General features: G+C 46.7%; 1 protein-coding gene across 8 annotated transcripts in view; it reads right to left on the bottom strand.

The window, feature by feature from the left end:
- SBF1 (SET binding factor 1) overlaps positions 1 to 24,530 on the bottom strand; it is a 421,239-nt gene that overhangs the window by 232,290 nt on the left and 164,419 nt on the right. For all 8 annotated transcript variants that reach the window (XM_063926659.1, XM_063926653.1, XM_063926655.1 and 5 more), the window contains one exon: positions 15,100 to 15,213. In XM_063926659.1, the coding sequence (XP_063782729.1) occupies positions 15,100 to 15,213 (114 nt within the window). The remainder of the gene's footprint in view (positions 1 to 15,099; positions 15,214 to 24,530) is intronic.

The following is a 24,530-nucleotide window of genomic DNA, read 5'->3' as shown; positions in this document are numbered from 1 at the left end:
TACATCAGAAAACGTATATGGCATCTGGTCCAACTATTCTGTTATCCTCTTATTAACAGTTGTTTTAAAATATATAAAAAGATTGTACGGCCCCACAATAAGGAAGTGCAACATAACCTCACTTGGAACGCATATGCGGGAAGTAGCTACAACAGTGGAACGCACAGTGTCCCTATAAGTAATACAGGAAGGCAAAGGATCGAGTTATCTGCAATCCTGAAGAAGCCTATCACAGGCGAAACGCGTTGACTATAGATCACATTGATCCCCAATGTTGCCGCTAAACGGCATCAGCGGCATGCACGGGAGTTCCACCGGCGGACTCCGGAGCCCACCTGGGACAGGGACAATGTTAACCACACAGTTGAAGTCTGGAGAGAGACCATCTGCAAATGAGAGTGAGGTACATACTAGCGAACTGTATACCGGGAATACCCCACATAAGGAATAGGGGTACATGAACTTTTCATTTGAACCCTGAAAGACCAGTGCTATATATTTAAAAGCACTTATGAGGGTCACCCTGAAACCATTAACCACACTGAGAACTTTTTTTGTTTTTACAAACAGTGGACCCCAGTCTGTTTAGACAGCGGGAGTAAGCCAAAATCAGCGCACCCATTACTTTACACAGATCTGAGTGTTCGTGGGTTTACACAACATCTACCATTCCAGGAAATTGCTTACTTTGGAATAATTGACTGATAAACAGAGAATTCTTTGAGTTTTAGTCTTAAATTAAAAAAAAATAGTTTTTTATCTTTTTTTATGTGTGTATGTCTGTTTGTTGTCTACGTTTACCGGTAATAGGTACCATTCACACTCCCATACTTTGTATACGATATATCAAATTTATTGTGACATTTCGATTTAGAAATTCTTTTTAGTATAAGTATTCAGATTATTATATGCACTCTCTAGTATAAAACTAGAAATATATTAAATACATTTATATATTTTTTAATTATATACAGTTTCTTGCTTTTGTCCGAAAGTTTGCGCTAGGGGTACCCCTTTTGTATAGAACTATTGTCTATTTAGTGGAGTTAGGTAGTGATTCCACTTCCCCGAGCAGCAACTTAGGAAAACCATTACCTGTCTTTTCTCCGGCAGGGTCCACCGGTTATCCACAGGATAACAATGGGATATGATGAAGAGGCAGCGGATTTGAACCAATCGGTCAAAGCATTTCCGGCCTCCCAGCATGTAACGGCCCATCCATATATCCCCGCCTCCTCGCGCAGGCAAAACAGTTTTTTTGTTTTGGTGAGGCAGGAGCCGGACCATGGTCAGGGGGCTGCTGGTTTTTAGCAGCCCTAAGCTTTCTTATTTTATTTTTATAGTCTTACTATTTTTTCTTGAGTAATCTTTCTAAACAGCGTCTTATACGAACCTTAGAAAGAGTCGCTTCAACAACTCTCTGCCGGGTCGCGACAACGCTTACCTACGAGTACAGTGCTGTTTCGCCGGGCATCTGTGTCGGATATACTAGCAGGTCCAGCAGACGTTACCAGGCTGTGGCCGGAGCACGGGGAGAAGGTAAGGCATCGATTCCGCTTAGAAGAGGAATACGAACACAGCCGCACTGTTTTGGGAAGGAGACCATTAAACAGTCACTGACGGGGCTACCACCTCGGGTGCCCCACCGCTAGGCCATAGGGATCAGAGGCTCCAGGATTAGTATGAGGCCGCGATCCCTAGGGTTGATGTCAGCAGTGGGGAGTCAGACGCTCTCCTGGTCGCCCCTCCCCCCGGTTCATGACCAGTTTCCTCAGAGTCTCCCGCCATGAACTGTTTCCCACTTCCGTCTTAGACGCTGTACAGGACCCAGTCGCAGCATAGGCGGCTGTGTGGCTGCTGCGTCGATGTTCACTGAGTGTTTGTGTTCACTATAGGTTCATGGAGCGGCAGTGTACACTAGTAGCGTCTGGATTCACTCAGCGTTCGCTAACGTATTGATCCATCCTGGAAGCGGGGTGAGTCTCCCTGTATCCCACTCTACTGCGTACGGGTTATACAGCACTAAGTCTCTATCTACCTTTTGAGTACGAATAGTTAAAGTGTCTATGGCATATGAGTCTGTATACATTTACTTTTGTTTCTTTTGCATTTGCGTCTGAATACGTTAGATCTGTTTAAACATGATGCAGTAATATGTTCTCCTACATACTTAAAATGTAGCTGTAGTTGATGTTGTGCTCATATTGCTTAATATGTAAATGTATAACATGTGACTGACTGCTAGTTGTTAGGCGCGGCGGTGTTCGGCCGTGCCCTGACAGAGCAGCGGTCACGGCCGCCGCGCCTCTCTCTCTCCCTGCTTCCGCACGGCGCCTAGCAACACCGGGACGCCGTGCGCGCGATAGCCGCCGGGTCTTTGGCAACGCTAGGACGCCGTGCGTGCAGGGCCGCCGGGTCCATGGCAACAGGGACGCCACAGGTGGACCACGTTCCCCGTTGCCATAAGATTACTCACCTGGTCGTGCAGCAAGGCAGCTGCACGACATTTATCAATTAGGCTCTGTACTGCCATTGGAGGGTTCCCTGTTATATGCCTCCTCAGTGTCTCACACAAACGCCGGTGATAGCTTCCTGTATGCTGTTCCTGCCTTGTAGAAGTTTGTTCCTGTTCAGCTGCATCTGGTCGATCCTGCTCCCTGCCCTCTTGTATTCTGAAGTTCTGAAGCCGGTCCTGGGAATCCTTCTGGTCCTTGTGAACCTGTTACTGTCATCTGGGGTTCTCGCCCGGTTTCGTGAGTAGCGGCTTCTGCCGCGTGTTGCGGCCTAGGCCGCTTAGTATTTGCGTTTCTTTGAGTTGGTGCTTTTGCGGAGGTTTCCACTTTCACTGTCCTCCCCGGAACTCGGCGGTGCCGTGTGGGGGAGTGGACAGTGGTATCCTTTGTAGTTCTTTTCCTTTGGCGGCGTGCCGCACATACGTTTAGTTTTCAGGTAGTTAGTAGCCCCTAGCTTGGTTGTTTCAGTTAGAGGTCCCCTTGTTATTACCCTGTCTCAGTTCACGCTTTGTCTCTCTTTAAGACCTGGGGGCATCGGAGTTGGGCAGACCTAATCCGCCCTTCAAACGCGGCTGCCGTGGGCCCAAGAAACCATAGTCGTTCAGGCGTGGATTGACAACACGGGTAAGACAACGGAGGTAGGGTGCTAGGGGCTATTTCCATTCCATTTCCCTATCCCAGCATCACGTCCTGGTGCTCTGGACTCACTGCATAAGATCTCCCCTGTCCTGAGCATCAGGATCGTAACATTATCACCGGCCCACAAAAAGGGGTATAATTCTTTTTCCTTTGTATTGGTGGGCTTAGAAATTCGGCCTCATGAATCCGGCAGTTTTAGGGCCAAATCCCAGTCAGCTTTTGGTCAACCAGATTCAGGAATTAACTCAGATGGTTCAGGACCTTACTCTTCGGGTGAGATCGCAGGAAGATCTTTTGCGAGCCTCCCCAAGTATGGTTCCAGAACCAAAAATGCATTTACCTGACCGTTTTTCGGGTAACCGAAAAGATTTCTTTAATTTTAAGGAAGCTTGTAAGCTTTATTTTCGTTTAAGGCCCCGTTCCTCTGGTACTGAGTCTCAACGGGTCGGGATTGTGATGTCTTTACTCCAAGGTGATCCACAGACCTGGGCTTTTGGGCTAAGAGCGGATGATGCTGCCTTGTTATCAGTAGACGCCTTTTTTAAATCCTTCGGCCTTTTATATGACGACCCAGATAGAGAAGCATCTGCTGAGAGCCACCTGCGTGCCCTTAAGCAAGGTAAAAATCCTGCAGAGGCGTATTGTACCGAGTTTCGCCGTTGGTCGAACGACTGTGGCTGGAATGACCCGGCCCTGCGCAGTCAGTTTCGCCTCGGTTTGTCTGAAGTTATTAAAGACAGTCTCCTTCAGTACCCCGCTCCTGAGACACTAGACAAACTCATGGAGCTCGCTATTAAAATTGATCGTCGTCTCCGAGAGCGGAGGGCTGAAAGAGGAACAACTTTTAGGCCTAGTCCATGTGTGTATACTTTCCCTGAGGACGTCGAGGAGCCCATGCAAATGGGTCTCTCCCGGCTGTCCCCAGAGGAAAGAACCAGAAGGTTAAATTCTGGTCTTTGTTTGTATTGTGGTGGCAAGGGACATATCGCACGTGGTTGCCCGAATAAGCCGGGAAACGCTCTGACCAAGTGAATTGTGAGGGGGTTCACTTGGGTCTGCAGTTAATCTCCTCTAATGATTCTTTATTAGTTCCTATAAAGATTTCCACCCTAGCTTTTGGTTATTAAATCTCACGCGTACACCTAGTTATCATCTCAAGAAATCACTACTTCGCCATATTCTAAGTGCCTCTAAGGCAGTGATCCCAGTTCACTGGAAATCAACAGTGCCCCCCACTATGAAAGAATGGTCCGCCCGATTAGACCACTATATGGCAATGGAAGATCTCATTTTGTCTCTAGAAATGAAAAACACCTCCTTTATAGCTACTTGGAGCCCATGGCTGGAATACAAAGAGTCAACCCATTACAAATCTTCTCTTTAAGAGAAACCCCTCCCCTTTATCTCCAGTTGCCATATGTAACTAATCATGCTTTAAGCCCCTTAGGACAGGAAGAGAAAACCTCCCCCCCCCCCCCCCCTTCCTAAACCTTATCTCTCTAAGCTACCTTTCTTTCTCCCCCTCTACACTGAGAGTAATACTACCCCCTACCCTTCTATTTTTCTCTTTGTATCTCGTTACTCCTCTATCCTCTCCTACTTCTACTCTCTCCCTTTTGCATCAAGAAGTTGTAATTCATGAAACGTTTATGGTTCTTACTCCTTTATGCTCTATATATTTTTCTTTATCTGGAAGTATGATACGTTAGTGGAAAGAGGACAACCACCTATACAGTTATTTTTCTTTTCTTTTATTATACACGGTGTTAAGTCTCTCCAGATGATGTACCTCTGACAATCTGAGAAGCTATTCAAATGTTTCTGCAACTTCCTGTTTTCGTTCAATTGAAATTTCAATAAAATCTATTTGCAAAAAAAAAAAAAAGATTTCCTTTGGTAGCCTCAGTTCGTTGGTGTCGGCCTTCGTCGACAGTGGAGCTGCAGGAAATTTTATGGATTTAGGTTGGGCTAAGGCTTTAGGCGTTCCGCAGATACCTTTGGATAAACGTATCACCATGTACGGCTTGGATGGTGGTCCGCTTTCCAATGGGGTAATTACTCACCGCACACCTCCAGTACAACTGACAGTGGGGGCCCTACATTCAGAAAAAATAGAATTTTACCTTACACATTGTCCGGCAGTTCCAGTAGTTTTGGGTCATCCCTGGCTTGCCTTTCATAATCCCACCATAGATTGGCGGTCTGGGGAGATTTCCCAATGGGGTCCCTTTTGTGTAAAGGAGTGTATTTCCCATCCAGTCCGGGTTGCGGCAGTTACCCCAGAACTTGTTCCTTTGGAATATCAGGATTTTGCCGATGTTTTCTCCAAGGGTAATGCGGACATTCTGCCTCCCCATCGGTCCTATGATTGCGCTATTGATTTAATCCCAGGTGCCACTTTACCCAAGGGGAGATTATATGCCCTGTCTGGGCCGGAAACCACGGCTATGGATAATTATATTCAGGAAAGCCTGAAAAAAGGCTTCATTAGGCCCTCGAAATCTCCTTTGAGTGCAGGGTTCTTTTTTGTTGAGAAAAAAGATGGGTCGCTCAGGCCGTGTATTGATTTTCGGGCTCTGAATAAAATTTCTGCTAAAAACACCTACCCCTTGACCTTGATTTCAGTACTGTTTGATCAGTTACGCTCTGCCGTTATCTTCTCTAAGATCGATCTTAGAGGAGCTTACAATCTCATCCGAATAAGATCTGGGGATGAGTGGAAGACGGCTTTCAGCACACAGTCGGGTCATTATGAATACTAGGTGATGCCATTCGGGCTGTCAAATGCTCCTGCGGTATTTCAAGACCTCATTAATGATGTTCTTCGTGACTTTCTAGGGAAGTTCGTAGTCGTTTACTTAGACGACATTTTGATTTACTCTGAGTCTATGGAACAACATATTTCCCATGTGCGACTGGTCCTTCAAAAACTACGGGAGAATAATTTATACGCTAAACTGGAGAAATGTGATTTCCACATCACAGAAGTGTCCTTCTTGGGGTATATTATTTCTCCCCAGGGGTTTTTAATGGAACCGAAAAAACTCCAGGCCATCCTTAAATGGGCGCAACCCACGAATTTAAAAGCAATTCAGCGCTTTTTAGGGTTTGCAAATTATTATAGGCGTTTCATTCATACCTTTTCTGATTTGGTCGCTCCTATAGTAGCATTGACTAAAAAAGGAGCGGACCCTTCCAATTGGTCGCCTGAAGCGGAGTCTGCCTTTCTGGCCTTGAAGCAGGCCTTTGTCTCGGCTCCTGTTCTCAGGCACCCTAACCCGGAGCTCCCCTTTATAGTCGAGGTAGATGCCTCAGAGGTTGGAGTGGGGGCTATCATTTCTCAGGAGGATCCGGAGTCTCAGGAATTACACCATTGTGCCTTCATGTCCAGGAAATTCTCCTCCGCAGAATCCAACTATGATGTTGGTAATCGAGAATTGCTGGCAGTTAAATGGGCTTTCGAGGAGTGGAGGCATTGGCTGGAGGGAGCTAGGCATACCATTACAGTGTTTACTGACCATAAGAACCTGCAGTATATTGAGTCAGCTAAACGGCTTAATGCTCGGCAGGCATGTTGGGCATTGTTTTTTACTCGTTTCAGGTTTATTATCACCTTCAGGCCGGTTCCAAGAATACGAAAGCTGATGCCCTGTCACGTTGTTTTCTTCCGGTTCACAATAACCATCCTGCTACTACCCCCATAGTTCCATAATCTGTCATCCGGGCAGGCCTCACACAGGATTTATTTACTCAGTTAGTCCAGCTTCAACGGCAGGCTCCCAAACTTACTCCTGCTGATCGTCTCTTCGTCCCTGAATTTCTGAGAGGCACTGTTTTAGCTGAGTTTCATGACAACAAAGTCTCTGGTCATCCAGGTATCACTAAGACCTTGGAGTTAGTCTCTCGCTCGGTGTGGTGGCCTAATCTTTCTAAAGATGTAAGGGAATTTGTCCATTCCTGTCAGGTTTGTGCACAGCATAAGGTTTCTCGTTCGATGCCGATCGGGCAACTCATACCTTTAGCCGTTCCTCTCAGGCCATGGTCATATATATCCATGGATTTCGTGGTGGACCTTCCTCTTTCAGCCGGATTTCGAGTCATTTGGGTGGTAGTAGATCGTTTTAGTAAGATGGCTCACTTCATTGCTCTTCCCCGATTACCCTTTGCTCAAGGGTTGGCAGTCTTGTTTCTCCGCCATGTGTTCAGGCTCCATGGGTTGCCCAGGGATATTGTCTCTGATCGGGGTCCGCAATTCATCGCCCGTTTCTGGAAACGTTTTTGTGCCCCATTAAATATGAAACTCTCTTTAACATCTGGGTACCATCCACAATCTAACGGACAAACCGAACGAGTTAATCAGTCGTTAAAACAGTATTTACGGTTATATTCGGCCAAACTTCAGAATGATTGGTCTGAATTTCTTCCTTTAGCTGAATTTGCCTATAATAACTCTTGTCATTCTTCCACCAAGGAGTCCCCATTCTTTTCGGTCTTTGGCTTTCATCCTAGAGCCAACTCTTTTTTCCCTCATTCTCCAGTCTCCTCGTTGACCTTAACCTCCCATCTCAGAACGATTTGGAGAAAGGTGCACCTTGCCCTGAAGAAAGCTGCCTTCCGAGAAAAGAATTTTTCTGATAGGCTTCGACGTCCTTGCACTTTTAAGGTGGGAGATAAGGTGTGGTTGTCAACTCGCAACATCAAGCTCCGACAACCCTCGGATAGATTGGGACCCAAATTTATTGGACCATTCCTTATCATTAAGAAAGTTAACCCAGTTGCTTTTCGGCTACGTTTGCCGAGATCACTCAAAATTGGCAATACTTTTCATTGTTCCCTTTTGAAACAGTATTTTTCTTCCAGGAGATTTCCTCGGAGGACTTCCCAGGGTAGATCTCCAGTGGATGTTCAGGGACAACAAGAGTTCTTGGTGTTGAAGGTTTTAGATTCTAAGCTTTCTCGTGGCCGGCTTTATTTTTTAATCCACTGGAAAGGTTATGGCCCTGAAGAAAGGTCTTGGGTGTTGGATAAGGATTTACATGCTCCTAAACTTAAGAAGATATTCTTTCAGGAGTTTCCTCAGAAAACCGTCTCTAGGGGTTCTTTAACCCCTCCTCAAGGGGGGGTACTGTTAGGCGCAGCGGTGTTCGGCCGTGCCCTGACAGAGCAGCGGTCACGGCCGCCGCGCCTCTCTCTCTCCCTGCTTCCGCACGGCGCCTAGCAACGCCGGGACGCCGTGCGCGCGATAGCCGCCGGGTCCCTGGCAACGCTAGGACGCCGTGCAGGGCCGCCGGGTCCATGGCAACGGGGACGCCACAGGTGGAACGCGTTCCCCGTTGCCATAAGATTACTCACCTGGTCGTGCAGCAAGGCAGCTGCACGACATTTATCAATTAGGCTCTGTACTGCCATTGGAGGGTTCCCTGTTATATGCCTCCTCAGTGTCACACACAAACGCCGGTGATAGCTTCCTGTATGCTGTTCCTGCCTTGTAGAAGTTTGTTCCTGGTCAGCTGCATCTGGTCGATCCTGCTCCCTGCCCTCTTGTATTCTGAAGTTCTGAAGCCGGTCCTGGGAATCCTTATGGTCCTTGTGAACCTGTTACTGTCATCTGGGGTTCTCGCCCGGTTTCGTGAGTAGCGGCTTCTGCCACGTGTTGCGGGCTAGGCCGCTTAGTATTTGCGTTTCTTTGAGTTGGTGCTTTTGCGGAGGTTTCCACTTTCACTGTCCTCCCCGGAACTCAGCGGTGCCGTGTGGGGGAGTGGACAGTGGTATCCTTTGTAGTTCTTTTCCTTTGGCGGCGTGCCGCACATACGTTTAGTTTTCAGGTAGTTAGTAGCCCCTAGCTTGGTTGTTTCAGTTAGAGGTCCCCTTGTTATTACCCTGTCTCAGTTCACGCTTTGTCTCTCTTTAAGACCTGGGGGCATCGGAGTTGGGCAGACCTAATCCGCCCTTCAAACGCGGCTGCCGTGGGCCCAAGAAACCATAGTCGTTCAGGCGTGGATTGACAACACGGGTAAGACAACGGAGGTAGGGTGCTAGGGGCTATTTCCATTCCATTTCCCTATCCCAGCATCACGTCCTGGTGCTCTGGACTCACTGCATAAGATCTCCCCTGTCCTGAGCATCAGGATCGTAACACTAGTGTGATTGCTGACTTTACTATATTTCTGTAAGTTTGTTTATTCCGATCCTGGTGCTGGTGCATGGGTAGGGTCAGATTTAATATCACTTTAAAAAATTTAAAGTGATTACAGTCACAAATTGTGTCGTACACTGTGGAAGTGTTGATTATTTATCATGTCATATTTAACCTGTGGCGTGCGTAGCATGGTGAGCGCAGCGAGCCCGCAAGTGACTTAGTTGCCCTCGCCACCCTGCCGGCTTCCAAACACTCAGGATGCCGATATCGGGATAGTGACATTCGGCACCCCGGGCGCCGGTATTACATACAGAACCCAGCTGACATACTCACCTTTTCTTTACGGTTACACATTGCTTATTATTTGTTTGGTATTTACTGTTCACTTGTCTTTTTTACATCACGTGTAATAGAGAATCAGCACCTGATGGATGCTTTTCAAGTAACATAGTATCAATTGCTGACCTCATCTGTCCTCCTATACCAAACAATATAATTGTTCTATAACGTGCTGTTTGCGGATTTGTCTGATACAGTTATTGATATTGGTTACTAATTGTTGCAAAGTAATCTCTTGGATATCTGAAATTTTTGTGTGACTTTTTGAATGCTTTAACATTCCAGCACACATTTACATAAAAACGTATTTACAATATGTTGCTTTGTTACAAATTACATATAACATCACCTTCTAGGATAATTTATTTGTAGATTAACATAACTGCAATATTTCTGTGACCATTTTGTCACTGATATTTCCTGACTGGACACATTCGTTGTTTCTATTTAATAGGAACACTGAAGTGGAGTCGCATAATGCATTTTTAGAGAGAGTGGTCAATTAATAAAAACACGTTGTTCTCACTGTTTGCCGTCTCATGTACTGAGCTTATTATAGCTTCTTATATAGCAGTGATCTGTGGGAACAGAGTAATCCCTCATCACATATGTCACTGCTCCATTGCACAGTGCAGTGAATTTATCATAGGACCCCCTAACGACGAGCGGTGACACTGAGTGGAGTAAATAAACATTATCTTTGACTTGTCTAATTTCAGTACTTGTATATGCTCTCATTCCACACCTGCATGACCACAGCTCTGATTTTAATTTACATATGTTTGTCATTTGTGGGGTTTTTCTGTCAGCTCAAGACCAGAGTTTTTATTTTAAATGCAATATATAATAAATGTTATGTTTTTATAGAAATGTTGTCACCATATTGACTTTAGCGTAGCACTGTGCTCCAAACAAGAGTGCCTTTCTCTCAGGTCACTAATGGGCCCTACACACTGGCCGACCCGCCGCCGAGCTGCCCGGCGGCGGATACGGCTTACGAGCGACCCGGTGGCGGGGGGGCAGTGACGGGGGGAGTGAAGTTTCTTCACCCCCCCCCCCCGTCACGCGGCTCCATTGAAGTGCAGGCAAATATGGACGAAATCGTCCATATTGGCCTGCATGCACAGCCGACGGGGGACCAGCGATGAACGAGCGCGGGGCCGCGCATCGTTCATCGCTGGAGCCTCCACACTGAAAGATATGAACGAGTTCTCGTTCATTTATGAACGAGATCGTTCATATCTTTCAAAAAATCGGCATGTGTGTAGGGCCTATTAAATGTCAGTTTTTACAGCACCGGTGAAATCTAATGGGCCCTACACACTTGTAGATTCGAAAGATTTAAAAGATGAAAGATATGATAGATGAAAGATTTCCCATCAACGATTATGTGCATACACACTGAACAATGTCTGATGAAAGATTTGAAAGATTCAGCTTCATTTAAATACTGGGCATGGTTTTAGGAAGGTGGGCAGGTCTTCTTTGTACAATAATTAACAGCATACATTTAAAATCACTGCATATCTGCTCTGTAGTTTATTTGGTGCAGTGTATACCTGGTAAACCTTTTAGCACTACCCATAAATAAAGACTCCACACAATTTTTAGTAACAATTTTTAATTATAAATTTTAGAAAAATAATAAATTAGAAACATTCAAAAATAAAATAAAATAATAAATCACATGTATTCACAGCCTGCGAAAAACGTACAATTTTTACCACAAATTTGCACGATTGCTGAAATTCACATGTAATAGGATGTGATTTTGCACAAAATCGCATCTTTTTACTTAATCCAAAAATAGCAAGTGTCAAAATCGCATACAGATTTTCCAAGTGAAAATACTGAAAATCGCAAATGTAATAGGATGCGATTTTGACACTTCACAGAAAACCTTACCAAAAATCGCCAGAATAATAGACCAGGTTTATACTGGCGATTTTTGGTTAAGCATGCACAAACCAGTAATATCTGTGCATGCTTCTGCCTTTAAGGGGTATATGCAATTGCGGTCGAATTCCGGCTGGAATTCGACCGTTTTTTAATTGAACACAATTCGACAGTCACACACCCTCCCACCGGGACCCGAATTCAACATATTCAATAAAAAACGGATTCGACAGTCCCGCTGACGAAAAATGGACCAGTTGACGATAGTGTGCATCATGGATTCGACTTCATGGACGGCACAAAAGTGTTAAAAAAAAAACCTGAAAAAAATTGCGTGGGATCCCCCTTCCTAAGCATAACCAGCCTCAGGCTATTTGAGCTGGTCCTGGTTGTAAAAATATGGGGGGGGAAATGACATGGGATCCCCCGTATTTTAACAACCAGCACCTGGCTCTGCGTCCGGTCCTGGTGCCAAAAATACGGGGGACAAAACACGTAGGGGTCCCCCGTATTTTTAACACCAGCACCGGGCTCCACTAGTCAGAGAGATAATGCCACAGCCGGGGGACACTTTTGTATCGGTCCCTGCGGCCCTGGCATTAAATCACTAACTAGTCACCCCAGGGCGGGGTACCCTGGAGGAGTGGGGACCCCTTAAATCAAGGGGTCCCCCCCTCCAGCCACCCAAGGGCCAGGGGTGAAGCCAGAGGCTGTCCCCCCCATCCAAGGGCGGCGGATGGGGGGCTGATAGCCATGTGTCAGAAAAGGAATATTGTAGTTCTGCTACAAAAAACAAGTCCCAGCAAGCATCCCCCGAAAGCTGGTACTTGGAGAACCACAAGTACCAGCATGCGGGTAAAAAACGGGCCCGCTGGTACCTGTAGTTCTACTACAAAAAAAATACCTAAATAAAAACAGTACACACACACCGTGACAGTAAAACTTTATTACATACATGCACACTTACATTCATACATACTTACCTATGTTGACACGAGGCTCGGTCCCCTTGTCCACGTAGAATCCACGGGTGTGCTTCATGCACACTGCCGGGGGACATATTACATTTATGGGCAGTGGTTTGTCCACAGACAGTGTGCATGCAGCATGTGTTCTCAGTACACAGCATATCAATATGCATGCTGTGCACTAGGAACACATGCTGCATGCACACTGCCGGGGGACATAATGCAGTGGTGGCCAGTTGATTTTAGTAAATTAATTGGTGGACAGTGTGTCATTGGTGGCCAGTGTTTTATACATTGGTGGCCAGTGGGAACACTGCTATACTTACAAAAGACGCGCTTGCTCCTCTTGTTCCACGATGCTGCAGCTGCGCTGCGGCTATGATCCTCTTCACTGACGGCCGGGAGTGTTCCTCTGGTGACAGCCGGGCGTGGCGTGCAGACGGCCGGGCGTGGCGTGCAGGCGGCGGGGCGGAGGATCGTCAGTATCGCGAGTATCGTTCATCGCTGATACATACACAATGAACGATACCGCACATTGTATATGTCGGTATCGTTCAAATTGACTTGCATGTATCAGCGATGATAGACCAGCGATGAACAAGCGCGGGGCCGCGCATCGTTCATCGCTGGTATATACACACTGCATGATTTGAACGAGTTCTCGTTCATTAATGAACGAGATTGTTCAAATCGTGCAGTATTATCTACAAGTGTGTAGGACCTATAACAAAAATCATCCTGCAACACATTGTGGTGTCAACTACTGTCATGGTAGATGCCTGAAACATCTTCATGGTTGGATACAGATACAATTACATACACAATAGGAGTATGCAAAAGATTCAGTAAGCTCAGCAAATGTGAAACTTAGTGGATGATTAAACTAAAATATGTGTAAATCACTTATTAAAGGGGCGTGTCATTCCTATTGTTATATAGCTTTGATACATTATTGTAACAACCACCACTGGGGAAAAATGTATCTCCCTGTAGCATACGTGTGTAGCATTACAGCGTGCAAGGTTCGGTGCGTGTGTAGCATTACAGCATGCAAGGCTCGGTGCGTGTGTAGCATTACAGCGAGCAAGGCTCGGTGCGTGTGCAGCATTACAGCGTGCATGGCTCGGTGCGTGTGCAGCATTACAGCGTGCATGGCTCGGTGCGTGTGCAGCATTACAGCGTGCATGGCTCGGTGCGTGTGCAGCATTACAGCGTGCATGGCTCGGTGCGTGTGCAGCATTACAGCGTGCATGGCTCGGTGCGTGTGCAGCATTACAGCGTGCATGGCTCGGTGCGTGTGCAGCATTACAGCGTGCATGGCTCGGTGCGTGTGCAGCATTACAGCGTGCATGGCTCGGTGCTTGTGTAGCATTTACAGCGTGCATGACTCGGTGCGTGTGTAGCATTACAGCGAGCATGGCTCAGTGCGTGTGTAGCATTACAGTGTGCATGGGTCGGTGCGGGTGTAGCATTACGGCGCGCATGGGTCGGTGCGGGTGTAGCATTACGGCGCGCATGGGTCGGTGCGAGTGTAGCATTACGGCGCGCATGGGTCGGTGCGGGTGTAGCATTACGGCGCGCATGGGTCGGCGCGGGTGCAGCATAACAGCGCGCATGGGTCGGTGCGGGTGTAGCATAACAGCGCACATGGGTCGGTGCGGGTGTAGCATTACAGCACGCATGGGTCGGTGCAGGTGTAGCATTACAGCGCGCATGGGTCGGTGCGGGTGTAGCATTACAGCGTGCATAAGTCGGTGCGGGTGTAGCATTACAGCGTGCATGGGTCGCTGCGGGTGTAGCATTACAGCGTGCATGGGTCGCTGCGGGTATAGCATTACAGCGTGCATGGCTCGCTGCGGTATAGCATTACAGCGTGCATGGGTTGCTGCGGGTATAGCATTACAGTGTTGGCATGTGAATCTTAGTACTACATTTTATGATTTAGAGGTTGACCGCGCCTGCGTCTATTGGCGGTTGACTGTTTGTGACTTTATGCAAATGCCACTACAAAGTCCTTCCCCATGTGTACATCCATGCGCCAGAAAGTGCAAGGACTGAGACACCCAATGTCAGCATCCTTAGTCAATGAAATACTGATTAGTGAGTGTTTAGATGCACCAGTCCTGTGACAGGTGCAGTTTCTCTGGACAAGTATCGCCACCTAGGTCAGCAGCTGAGCATCTGTGCATGCAACCACTTTCACCAAGAGTGTTTATGGATGTTTTCTATTAAGTTTCTATCCAGTAAAAAATGTAGGTCTCACCATTCTTGGGGAATAGCATTTTATCAGTGGAGTGTACTTTTATGCAGTGCTGTTTTTAGCACATTATTAATAGATGCAAACTAATGAATTTATTAATAAATATATATGTCTTATGCTAATTCTCTCACTTGGGAGTATTCTGAGGTATCTGAGATCTTCCTGTCCCCAACACTGTTCTTCTCCTTCCCATAAATGTATCCAATTTGTCCTTTTAACCTTGTGATTTGTGTTCACCTGTGTCACCAGGGAACATGGACTCATGATTGGGCGTTACATGAATATTGCTTGAAACACAAGAGTTTTTCACTTTTTTATAGCTAAATCAAAAGGAAATGCACTAACCTTATGAAAGCGTATAACAGGCTCAGGATGAACTCTGATCAGCTGCAAACAGCAGCGATATCCTTGTAAAATCTGTGCAAAGAGTCGTAGGAACACAGCACGCACTTCCATATCCTGCAACCAAACATAAAATTTAACAAGTGCACACGGCACCCACCTATACATCTAGATAACGATAAAACTAAATAAAACCGATGACTTTACATTACAACATAACCACATACACAAATTACACCACAGCTAACTAGTTCTGCAGTCTGTTTTAAAATGACAAATCTTTTTACCCTCAGTAAAGTATTACTGTCGTGTGTACAAACAAGCTTTAAATTAATTGTCCCCAAAATTTAGATATGCTTTAATTAAATGTTCCTTCACACACTAGTACAGTGGTAAAACTGGCCTCACAAATGAGATTTGCGTTTATTTTAACCAAAGCCCACATGATTCAAATAAACACATAACTGCACATTCCTAAGCACAGAAAGGAATGGGAGAGGCACAAAGAAGTAAATGATGACGATCCTAAAGCTTCATTAAAATATACATTTTATACATGCACCATGAAGGTAAAAATACATTAAGCAGTGTTACACTTACATTTCAGTGCAACTCTGTTTATGACAGTGAGAATGCAGTCAGTGGTGCCATGATATAATTTTACCATATGTATGAATTCACAAATTTCATTTGCATTTCTACAAAGCAAGTCTGCCCAGTGGTCAATGATGACACAGTGGGGGGAATTAAATTGTTATTGCCGTACAACCTCCCGTCTAAAGTGACGGGAGATCGCAGGGGCGATATTCAATTGATGCCCGTTATCGTGACGATCAGCTTTACTCGGTTAAACCCAACTAAACTAATAGGAGCGATTACAAAAATGTGCCATTTGGGTGCCCAAACGGGTCAGTTTTCACACATTACAGCTCGCCACCCCAGTGCTGGCAGCTTAGGAGCAACAATTGAATAGCTTTGTCGGGTGCGCGTAACTGAATTCTTCCCCTGTAACTGCTCTGTCAGAGGAAAATCTGCTTCTTAACATAGCTGCCTGGATAGTGCATTGACATTCTGAGTTTGTTTAATATAGGAACTCCAATTATTTCAAGTATTACTCAGCTTAATAAGAGGACCTTTGGTCACTTACCACTGTATCCTTTTCTCTGAAACAGGCTGGGGACCATGGGTATGCAGGTTGGGACTGTAGTCTGGCACTTATAAACTGTAGTTTTAAACCCAAGCTCCTCCCCCGAGCATCCCCATGATTCCAGTACTTCTTCAAAAGTGTCCGGAAAAGAGTAGCAGTAAAACTGTTATAATAATCAAACCACCCAGTAGGGAATAGACAGTTAAGTACCACACCCTGCATGACAGAGTGAGGGAGGGAATGCAAAGCTTCTAAGTAAATGGTTACACGTTAAGTGACCAAGAAAGCGGGGAAACATGCCATGGCCTTGAGTAACAGCTATCTAACAATCGTTATGCATTATAAAGGAACGGCAGAGAATCTGTGCAGCGCTCAGAAGTCTTACACAAGAAAATTATAAGAGGTAGGCAAGAAATAGCCAAAATATTCAGGTGTTGGGAAATAGTCAACAGAAAAGAAACCGTGAAAAAACATTTCCTGGTTGAAGTGAAAGGCCAAAACAAGATGCGGCTGGAACATAGGAACCATGGGGAGAACCACTTTCTTGTCCTGCAGACAAGAAAAAGTGTTGGAAGACCAAAATACTAACACGAAACACACCAACTAAAGACAATAGGCATAAGGAAAACAGCTCCGAAGTAACGCATGGAAGATCTGCTGAACATAAGAACCGATATGGAATCTGTGAGAGAGAGCCGATAGGATCAGATGACGATTTCACGGTGTCACCGGCAGATGAAACATGATTGAAAAACAAAAAAACGGTTCAGACTTTTGGAAGTAAAAACAAATGCAGCTGACAATAAATTAAGATAAAAGCAAAACTGGTGTCTAGGCTTGCAGCACACAGTAGTACATACTACAGTGAGAGAAAAACCTTTAGCTTCTAAAAGCTTGGTTACAAAGGCAAAGCCGTTAAAGCCAACCGAGGAAAAACCTTGAGTAGAAAACAGACCCCATTGCGTGGTCAGCCTAGATCAACTAGGAATACCATTACACTCTTGATCCAAGCACCCGATACAATATATGAGAAACCCACAGAACTGTTTAGGCATCCACTGCGAAAGGCCAGCAGATTTCTGGATGTCATACAATCTGTTTAATTCTGAAGATATGTTGAGAAGCCATGAGAACCACCTGTGGAAGAACTATACTTCCAAACTAAGTGTTGGAAGACCTTTGGAGTGAGAAGAAAACCCAGTGAGAAGAGTGAATCTGCTGAGGCAGTCTGCTGATTAATTTCCCAAATCCGGCAGGAGCACCACTGAAATGATTTAGGCTGCCTGTACCAATATTACTGAGCTCTTAGCACCTTCCAGAAAATTACACACCCGACGTGGCGTGGTCGACTAAATATGAACTGGTCGTTCGGGCCGGACAGTCTAGGTTCCTGAAAGAGCTAAAAAGATGACTGAGATGTAGTACACTGATCAGCAGAGGTGTCTCCAACGGAAACCAGAGGTGATGCAATATTACCTGATGTTAGGGGATTCGCATGTGTGAACACTATGACCTAATGTGGACAGACGAACATCAGGAAGAAAGCGATACTGAGCATCCCATGCAAGAACGGAAAATTTACCACTGTAATTCTACCAAGTGCAAACCAGGCATATGTGATGGTCTCGAAAGCAGAGACCATCATACCCACAACTTCATGCACAAAAAAATCCATGCACTAGGCTCTGACAGTACCATCATGAGTAAGTGCGTCCCCCTAGCCGGGGGAAAAAAACTGGTGTAGCGTGCATCTTCTGACATGGCAGCCTGTAGCACATGCTCCCACCTCATTGTATGGGAATGGAGCCACGGCCAGGAAAAAATAAGAATTTACTCACCGGTAATTCTATTTCTCGTAGTCCGTAGTGGATGCTGGGGACTCCGTAAGGACCATGGGGAATAGACGGCTCCGCAGGAGACTGGGCACACTAAAAGAAAGATTTGGTACTACCTGGTGTGCACTGGCTCCTCCCTCTATGCCCCTCCTCCAGACCTCAGTTAGGATACTGTGCCCGGAAGAGCTGACACAATAAGGAAGGATTTTGAATCCCGGGTAAGACTCATACCAGCCACAACAATCACACCGTATAACTCGTGATATTTAACCCAGTTAACAGTATGAAATACAACTGAGCCTCTCAACAGATGGCTCAACAATAACCCTTTAGTTAGGCAATAACTATATACAAGTATTGCAGACAATCCGCACTTGGGATGGGCGCCCAGCATCCACTACGGACTACGAGAAATAGAATTACCGGTGAGTAAATTCTTATTTTCTCTGACGTCCTAGTGGATGCTGGGGACTCCGTAAGGACCATGGAGATTATACCAAAGCTCCCAAACGGGCGGGAGAGTGCGGATGACTCTGCAGCACCGAATGAGAGAACTCAAGGTCCTCCTCAGCCAGGGTATCAAATTTGTAGAATTTAGCAAACGTGTTTGCCCCTGACCAAGTAGCAGCTCGGCAAAGTTGTAAAGCCGAGACCCCTCGGGCAGCCGCCCAAGATGAGCCCACCTTCCTCGTGGAATGGGCTTTCACTGATTTAGGATGCGGCAATCCAGCCGCAGAATGCGCCAGCTGAATTGTGCTACAAATCCAGCGAGCAATAGTCTGCTTAGAAGCAGGAGCACCTATTTTGTTGGGTGCATACAGGATAAAAAGCGAGTCAGTTTTCCTGACTCCAGCCGTCCTGGAAACATAAATTTTCAAGGCCCTGACTACGTCCAGTAACTTGGAATCCTCCAAGTCCTTAGTAGCCGCAGGCACCACAATAGGTTGGTTCAAGTGAAAAGCTGATACCACCTTAGGGAGAAACTGGGGACGAGTCCTCAATTCTGCCCTATCCATATGGAAAATCAGATAAGGGCTTTTACATGACAAAGCCGCCAATTCTGACACACGCCTGGCCGAAGCCAAGGCCAATAACATGACCACTTTCCACGTGAGATATTTGAGATCCACGGTTTTAAGTGGTTCAAACCAATGTGATTTTAGGAAACTCAACACCACATTGAGATCCCAAGGTGCCACAGGAGGCACAAAAGGGGGCTGCATATGAAGCACTCCCTTTACAAAAGTCTGAACTTCAGGCAGTGAAGCCAGTTCTTTCTGGAAGAAAATCGACAGAGCCGAAATCTGGACCTTAATGGAACCCAATTTTAGGCCCATAGTCACTCCTGACTGTAGGAAGTGCAGAAAACGACCCAGCTGAAATTCCTCTGTAGGGGCCTTCCTGGCCTCACACCACGCAACATATTTTCGCCAAATGCGGTGATAATGGTTTGCGGTTACTTCTTTCCTGGCTTTTATCAGCGTAGGAATGACTTCCTCCGGAATGCCCTTTTCCTTTAAGATCCGGAATTCAACCGCCATGCCGTCAAACGCAGCCGCGGTAAGTCTTGGAACAGACAGGGCCCCTGCTGTAGCAGATCCTGTCTGAGCGGTAGAGGCCATGGGTCCTCTGATAACATTTCTTGAAGTTCCGGGTACCAAGCTCTTCTTGGCCAATCCGGAACCACGAGTATCGTTCTTACTCCTCGCCTTCTTATTATTCTCAGTACCTTTGGTATGAGGGGCAGAGGAGGGAACACATAGACCGACTGGTACACCCACGGTGTCACTAGAGCGTCCACAGCTATCGCCTGAGGGTCCCTTGACCTGGCGCAATATCTCTTTAGCTTCTTGTTGAGGCGGGACGCCATCATGTCCACCTGTGGCCTTTCCCAGCGGTTTACCAACAGTAGGAAGACTTCTGGATGAAGTCCCCACTCTCCCGGGTGTAGGTCGTGTCTGCTGAGGAAGTCTGCTTCCCAGTTGTCCACTCCCAGAATGAACACTGTTGACAGTGCTAGTACGTGATTTTCCGCCCATCGGAGAATCCTTGTGGCTTCTGCCATGGCCACCCTGCTTCTTGTGCCGCCCTGTCGGTTTACATGGGCGACTGCCGTGATGTTGTCTGATTGAATCAGAATCGGCTGGTTTTGAAGCAGGGGCCTTGCCTGACTTAGGGCATTGTAAATGGCCCTCAGTTCCAGAATGTTTATGTGTAGGGACGACTCCTGACTTGACCAAAGTCCCTGGAAATTTCTTCCCTGTGTGACTGCGCCCCAGCCCCGAAGGCTGGCATCCGTGGTCACCAGGACCCAGTCCTGTATGCCGAATCTGCGGCCCACTAGAAGATGAGCACTCTGCAGTCACCACAGTAGAGACACCCTGGTCTTTGGAGACAGGGTTATCAGTTGATGCATCTGAAGATGCGATCCCGACCACTTGTCCAAGAAGTCCCACTGGAAGGTCCTTGCATGGAACCTGCCGAATGGAATTGCTTCGTACGAAGCCACCATTTTTCCCAGGACTCGTGTGCAGTGATGCACCGATACCCGTTTTGGTTTTAGGAGGTCTCTGACTAGAGATGACAGCTCCTTGGCTTTCTCCTGCGGGAGAAACACTTTTTTCTGTTCTGTGTCCAGAATCATCCCCAGGAACAGTAAGCGTGTGGAAGGAACCAGTTGTGACTTTGGAATGTTTAGAATCCAGCCATGCTGTTGTAGCACTTCCCGAGATAGTGCTACTTCGACCAGTAACTGTTCCCTGGACCTCGCCTTTATTAGGAGATCGTCCAAGTACGGGATAATTAAAACTCCCTTTTTTCGAAGGAGTATCATCATTTCTGCCATTACCTTGGTAAACACCCTCGGTGCCGTGGACAGTCCAAACGGTAGTGTCTGGAATTGGTAATGGCAATCCTGTACCACAAATCTGAGGTACTCCTGGTGAGGAAGGTAAATTGGGACATGCAGGTAAGCATCCTTGATGTCCAGGGATACCATGTAATCCCCCTCGTCCAGGCTTGCAATAACCGCCCTGAGCGATTCCATCTTGAACTTTGATTTTTTTTTTTGTATGTGTTCAAGGATTTCAAATTTAAAATGGGTCTTACCGAACCGTCCGGTTTCGGTACCACAAACAGTGTGGAATAGTAACCCCGTCCTTGTTGAAGTAGGGGTACTTTGACTATCACCTGCTGGGAATACAGCTTGTGAATTGCCTCTAGTACAGCCTCCCTGCTCGAGGGAATTGTCGGTAAGGCCGATTTGAGGAAACGGCGGGGGGTAGTCACCTCGAATTCCAGCTTGTACCCCTGAGATACTACTTGAAGGATCCAGGGATCCACCCGTGAGCGAACCCACTGATTGCTGAAATTTTTGAGGCGGCCCCCCACCGTACCTGGCTCCGCCTGTGGAGCCCCACCGTCATGCGGCGGATTTGGAAGAAGCGGGGGAGGACTTTTGGTCCTGGGAACCTGCTGCGTGGTGCAGCTTTTTTCCCCTTCCTCTGCCTCTAGACAGAAAGGACCCGCCTTTTCCCCGCCTGTTTTTCTGGGGTCGAAAGGACTGCACCTGATAGTACGGCGCTTTCTTAGGCTGTGAGGGGACATGGAGTAAAAATGCTGACTTCCCAGCTGTTGCTGTGGAAACAAGGTCTGAGAGACCATCCCCGAATAACTCCTCACCCTTATAAGGCAAAACTTCCATGTGCCTTTTAGAATCTGCATCCCCTGTCCACTGCCGAGTCCATAAACCTCTCCTAGCAGAAATGGACAATGCACTTATTCTAGATGCCAGCCGGCAGATCTCCCTCTGTGCATCTCTCATGTACAAGACTGAGTCTTTTATATGCTCTACGGTTAGCAATATAGTGTCCCTGTCTAGGGTGTCAATATTTTCTGACAGGGAATCTGACCAAGCAGCAGCAGCACTGCACATCCACGCTGAAGCAATAGCTGATCTCAGTATAACACCAGTGTGTGTATATATAGACTTTAGGATAGCCTCCTGCTTTCTATCAGCAGGTTCCTTTAGGGCGGCCGTATCCGGAGACGGTAGTGCCACCTTTTTAGACAAACGTGTGAGCGCTTTATCCACCCTAGGGGGAGTTTCCCAACGTGACCTATCCTCTGGCGAGAAAGGGAACGCCATTAGTAATTTTTTTGAAATCACCAATTTCTTATCAGGGAAAGCCCACGCTTCTTCACACACTTCATTTAATTCTTCAGATGGGGGAAAAAATAAGATTTTACTTACCGATAAATCTATTTCTCGGAGTCCGTAGTGGATGCTGGGGTTCCTGAAAGGACCATGGGGAATAGCGGCTCCGCAGGAGACAGGGCACAAAAAGTAAAGCTTTTCCAGATCAGGTGGTGTGCACTGGCTCCTCCCCCTATGACCCTCCTCCAGACTCCAGTTAGGTACTGTGCCCGGACGAGCGTACACAATAAGGGAGGATTTTGAATCCCGGGTAAGACTCATACCAGCCACACCAATCACACCGTACAACTTGTGATCTAAACCCAGTTAACAGTATGATAACAGCGGAGCCTCTGAAAGATGGCTTCCTTCAACAATAACCCGAATTAGTTAACAATAACTATGTACAATTATTGCAGATAATCCGCACTTGGGATGGGCGCCCAGCATCCACTACGGACTCCGAGAAATAGATTTATCGGTAAGTAAAATCTTATTTTCTCTATCGTCCTAGTGGATGCTGGGGTTCCTGAAAGGACCATGGGGATTATACCAAAGCTCCCAAACGGGCGGGAGAGTGCGGATGACTCTGCAGCACCGAATGAGAGAACTCCAGGTCCTCCTTAGCCAGAGTATCAAATTTGTAAAATTTTACAAACGTGTTCTCCCCTGACCACGTAGCTGCTCGGCAAAGTTGTAATGCCGAGACCCCTCGGGCAGCCGCCCAAGATGAGCCCACCTTCCTTGTGGAGTGGGCCTTTACAGATTTAGGCTGTGGCAGGCCTGCCACAGAATGTGCAAGTTGGATTGTGCTACAGATCCAACGAGCAATCGTCTGCTTAGACGCAGGAGCACCCATCTTGTTGGGTGCATACAATATAAACAACGAGTCAGATTTTCTGACTCCAGCTGTCCTTGCAATATATATTTTTAATGCTCTGACAACGTCCAGTAACTTGGAGTCCTCCAAGTCACTTGTAGCCGCAGGCACTACAATAGGCTGGTTCAGATGAAATGCTGACACCACCTTAGGGAGAAAATGCGGACGAGTCCGCAGTTCTGCCCTGTCCGAATGGAAAATCAGATATGGGCTTTTGTAAGATAAAGCTGCCAGTTCTGACACTCTCCTGGCCGAAGCCAGGGCTAGAAGCATGGTCACTTTCCATGTGAGATATTTCAAATCCACCTTCTTTAGTGGTTCAAACCAATGAGATTTTAGAAAGTCCAAAACCACATTGAGATCCCACGGTGCCACTGGAGGCACCACAGGAGGCTGTATATGTAGCACTCCCTTAACAAAGGTCTGGACTTCAGGGACTGAAGCCAATTTTTTTTGAAAGAAAATCGACAGGGCCGAAATTTGAACCTTAATAGATCCCAATTTGAGACCCATAGACAATCCTGATTGCAGGAAATGTAGGAATCGACCCAGTTGAAATTCCTCCGTCGGAGCACTCCGATCTTCGCACCACGCAACATATTTTCGCCAAATTCGGTGATAATGTTGCACGGTTACTTCCTTCCTTGCTTTAATCAAAGTAGGAATGACTTCTTCCGGCATGCCTTTTTCCTTTAGGATCCGGCGTTCAACCGCCATGCCGTCAAACGCAGCCGCGGTAAGTCTTGAAACAGACAGGGACCCTGCTGAAGCAAGTCCCTCCTTAGAGGTAGAGGCCACGGATCTTCCGTGATCATCTCTTGAAGTTCCGGGTACCAAGTCCTTCTTGGCCAATCCGGAACCACTAGTATCGTCCTTACGCCTCTTTGCCGTATAATTCTCAATACTTTTGGTATGAGAGGCAGAGGAGGAAACACATACACCGACTGGTACACCCAAGGCGTTACCAGCGCGTCCACAGCTATTGCCTGCGGATCTCTTGACCTGGCGCAATACCTGTCCAGTTTTTTGTTGAGGCGAGACGCCATCATGTCCACCATTGGTCTTTCCCAACGGGTTACCAGCAAGTGGAAGACTTCTGGATGAAGTCCCCACTCTCCCGGGTGAAGATCGTGTCTGCTGAGGAAGTCTGCTTCCCAGTTGTCCACTCCCGGGATGAACACTGCTGACAGTGCTATCACATGATTCTCTGCCCAGCGAAGAATCCTTGCAGCTTCTGCCATTGCACTCCTGCTTCTTGTGCCGCCCTGTCTGTTCACATGGGCGACTGCCGTGATGTTGTCCGACTGGATCAACACCGGTTTTCCCTGAAGCAGAGGTTCTGCCTGGCTTAGAGCATTGTATATTGCTCTTAGTTCC

This window comes from Pseudophryne corroboree, chromosome 6 (assembly GCF_028390025.1).
Source record: "Pseudophryne corroboree isolate aPseCor3 chromosome 6, aPseCor3.hap2, whole genome shotgun sequence".
Classification (NCBI taxonomy): Eukaryota; Metazoa; Chordata; class Amphibia; order Anura; family Myobatrachidae; genus Pseudophryne; species Pseudophryne corroboree.
Note: the sequence above shows the minus strand (reverse complement) of the source record. Positions and strands in the feature narration are given on the sequence as shown.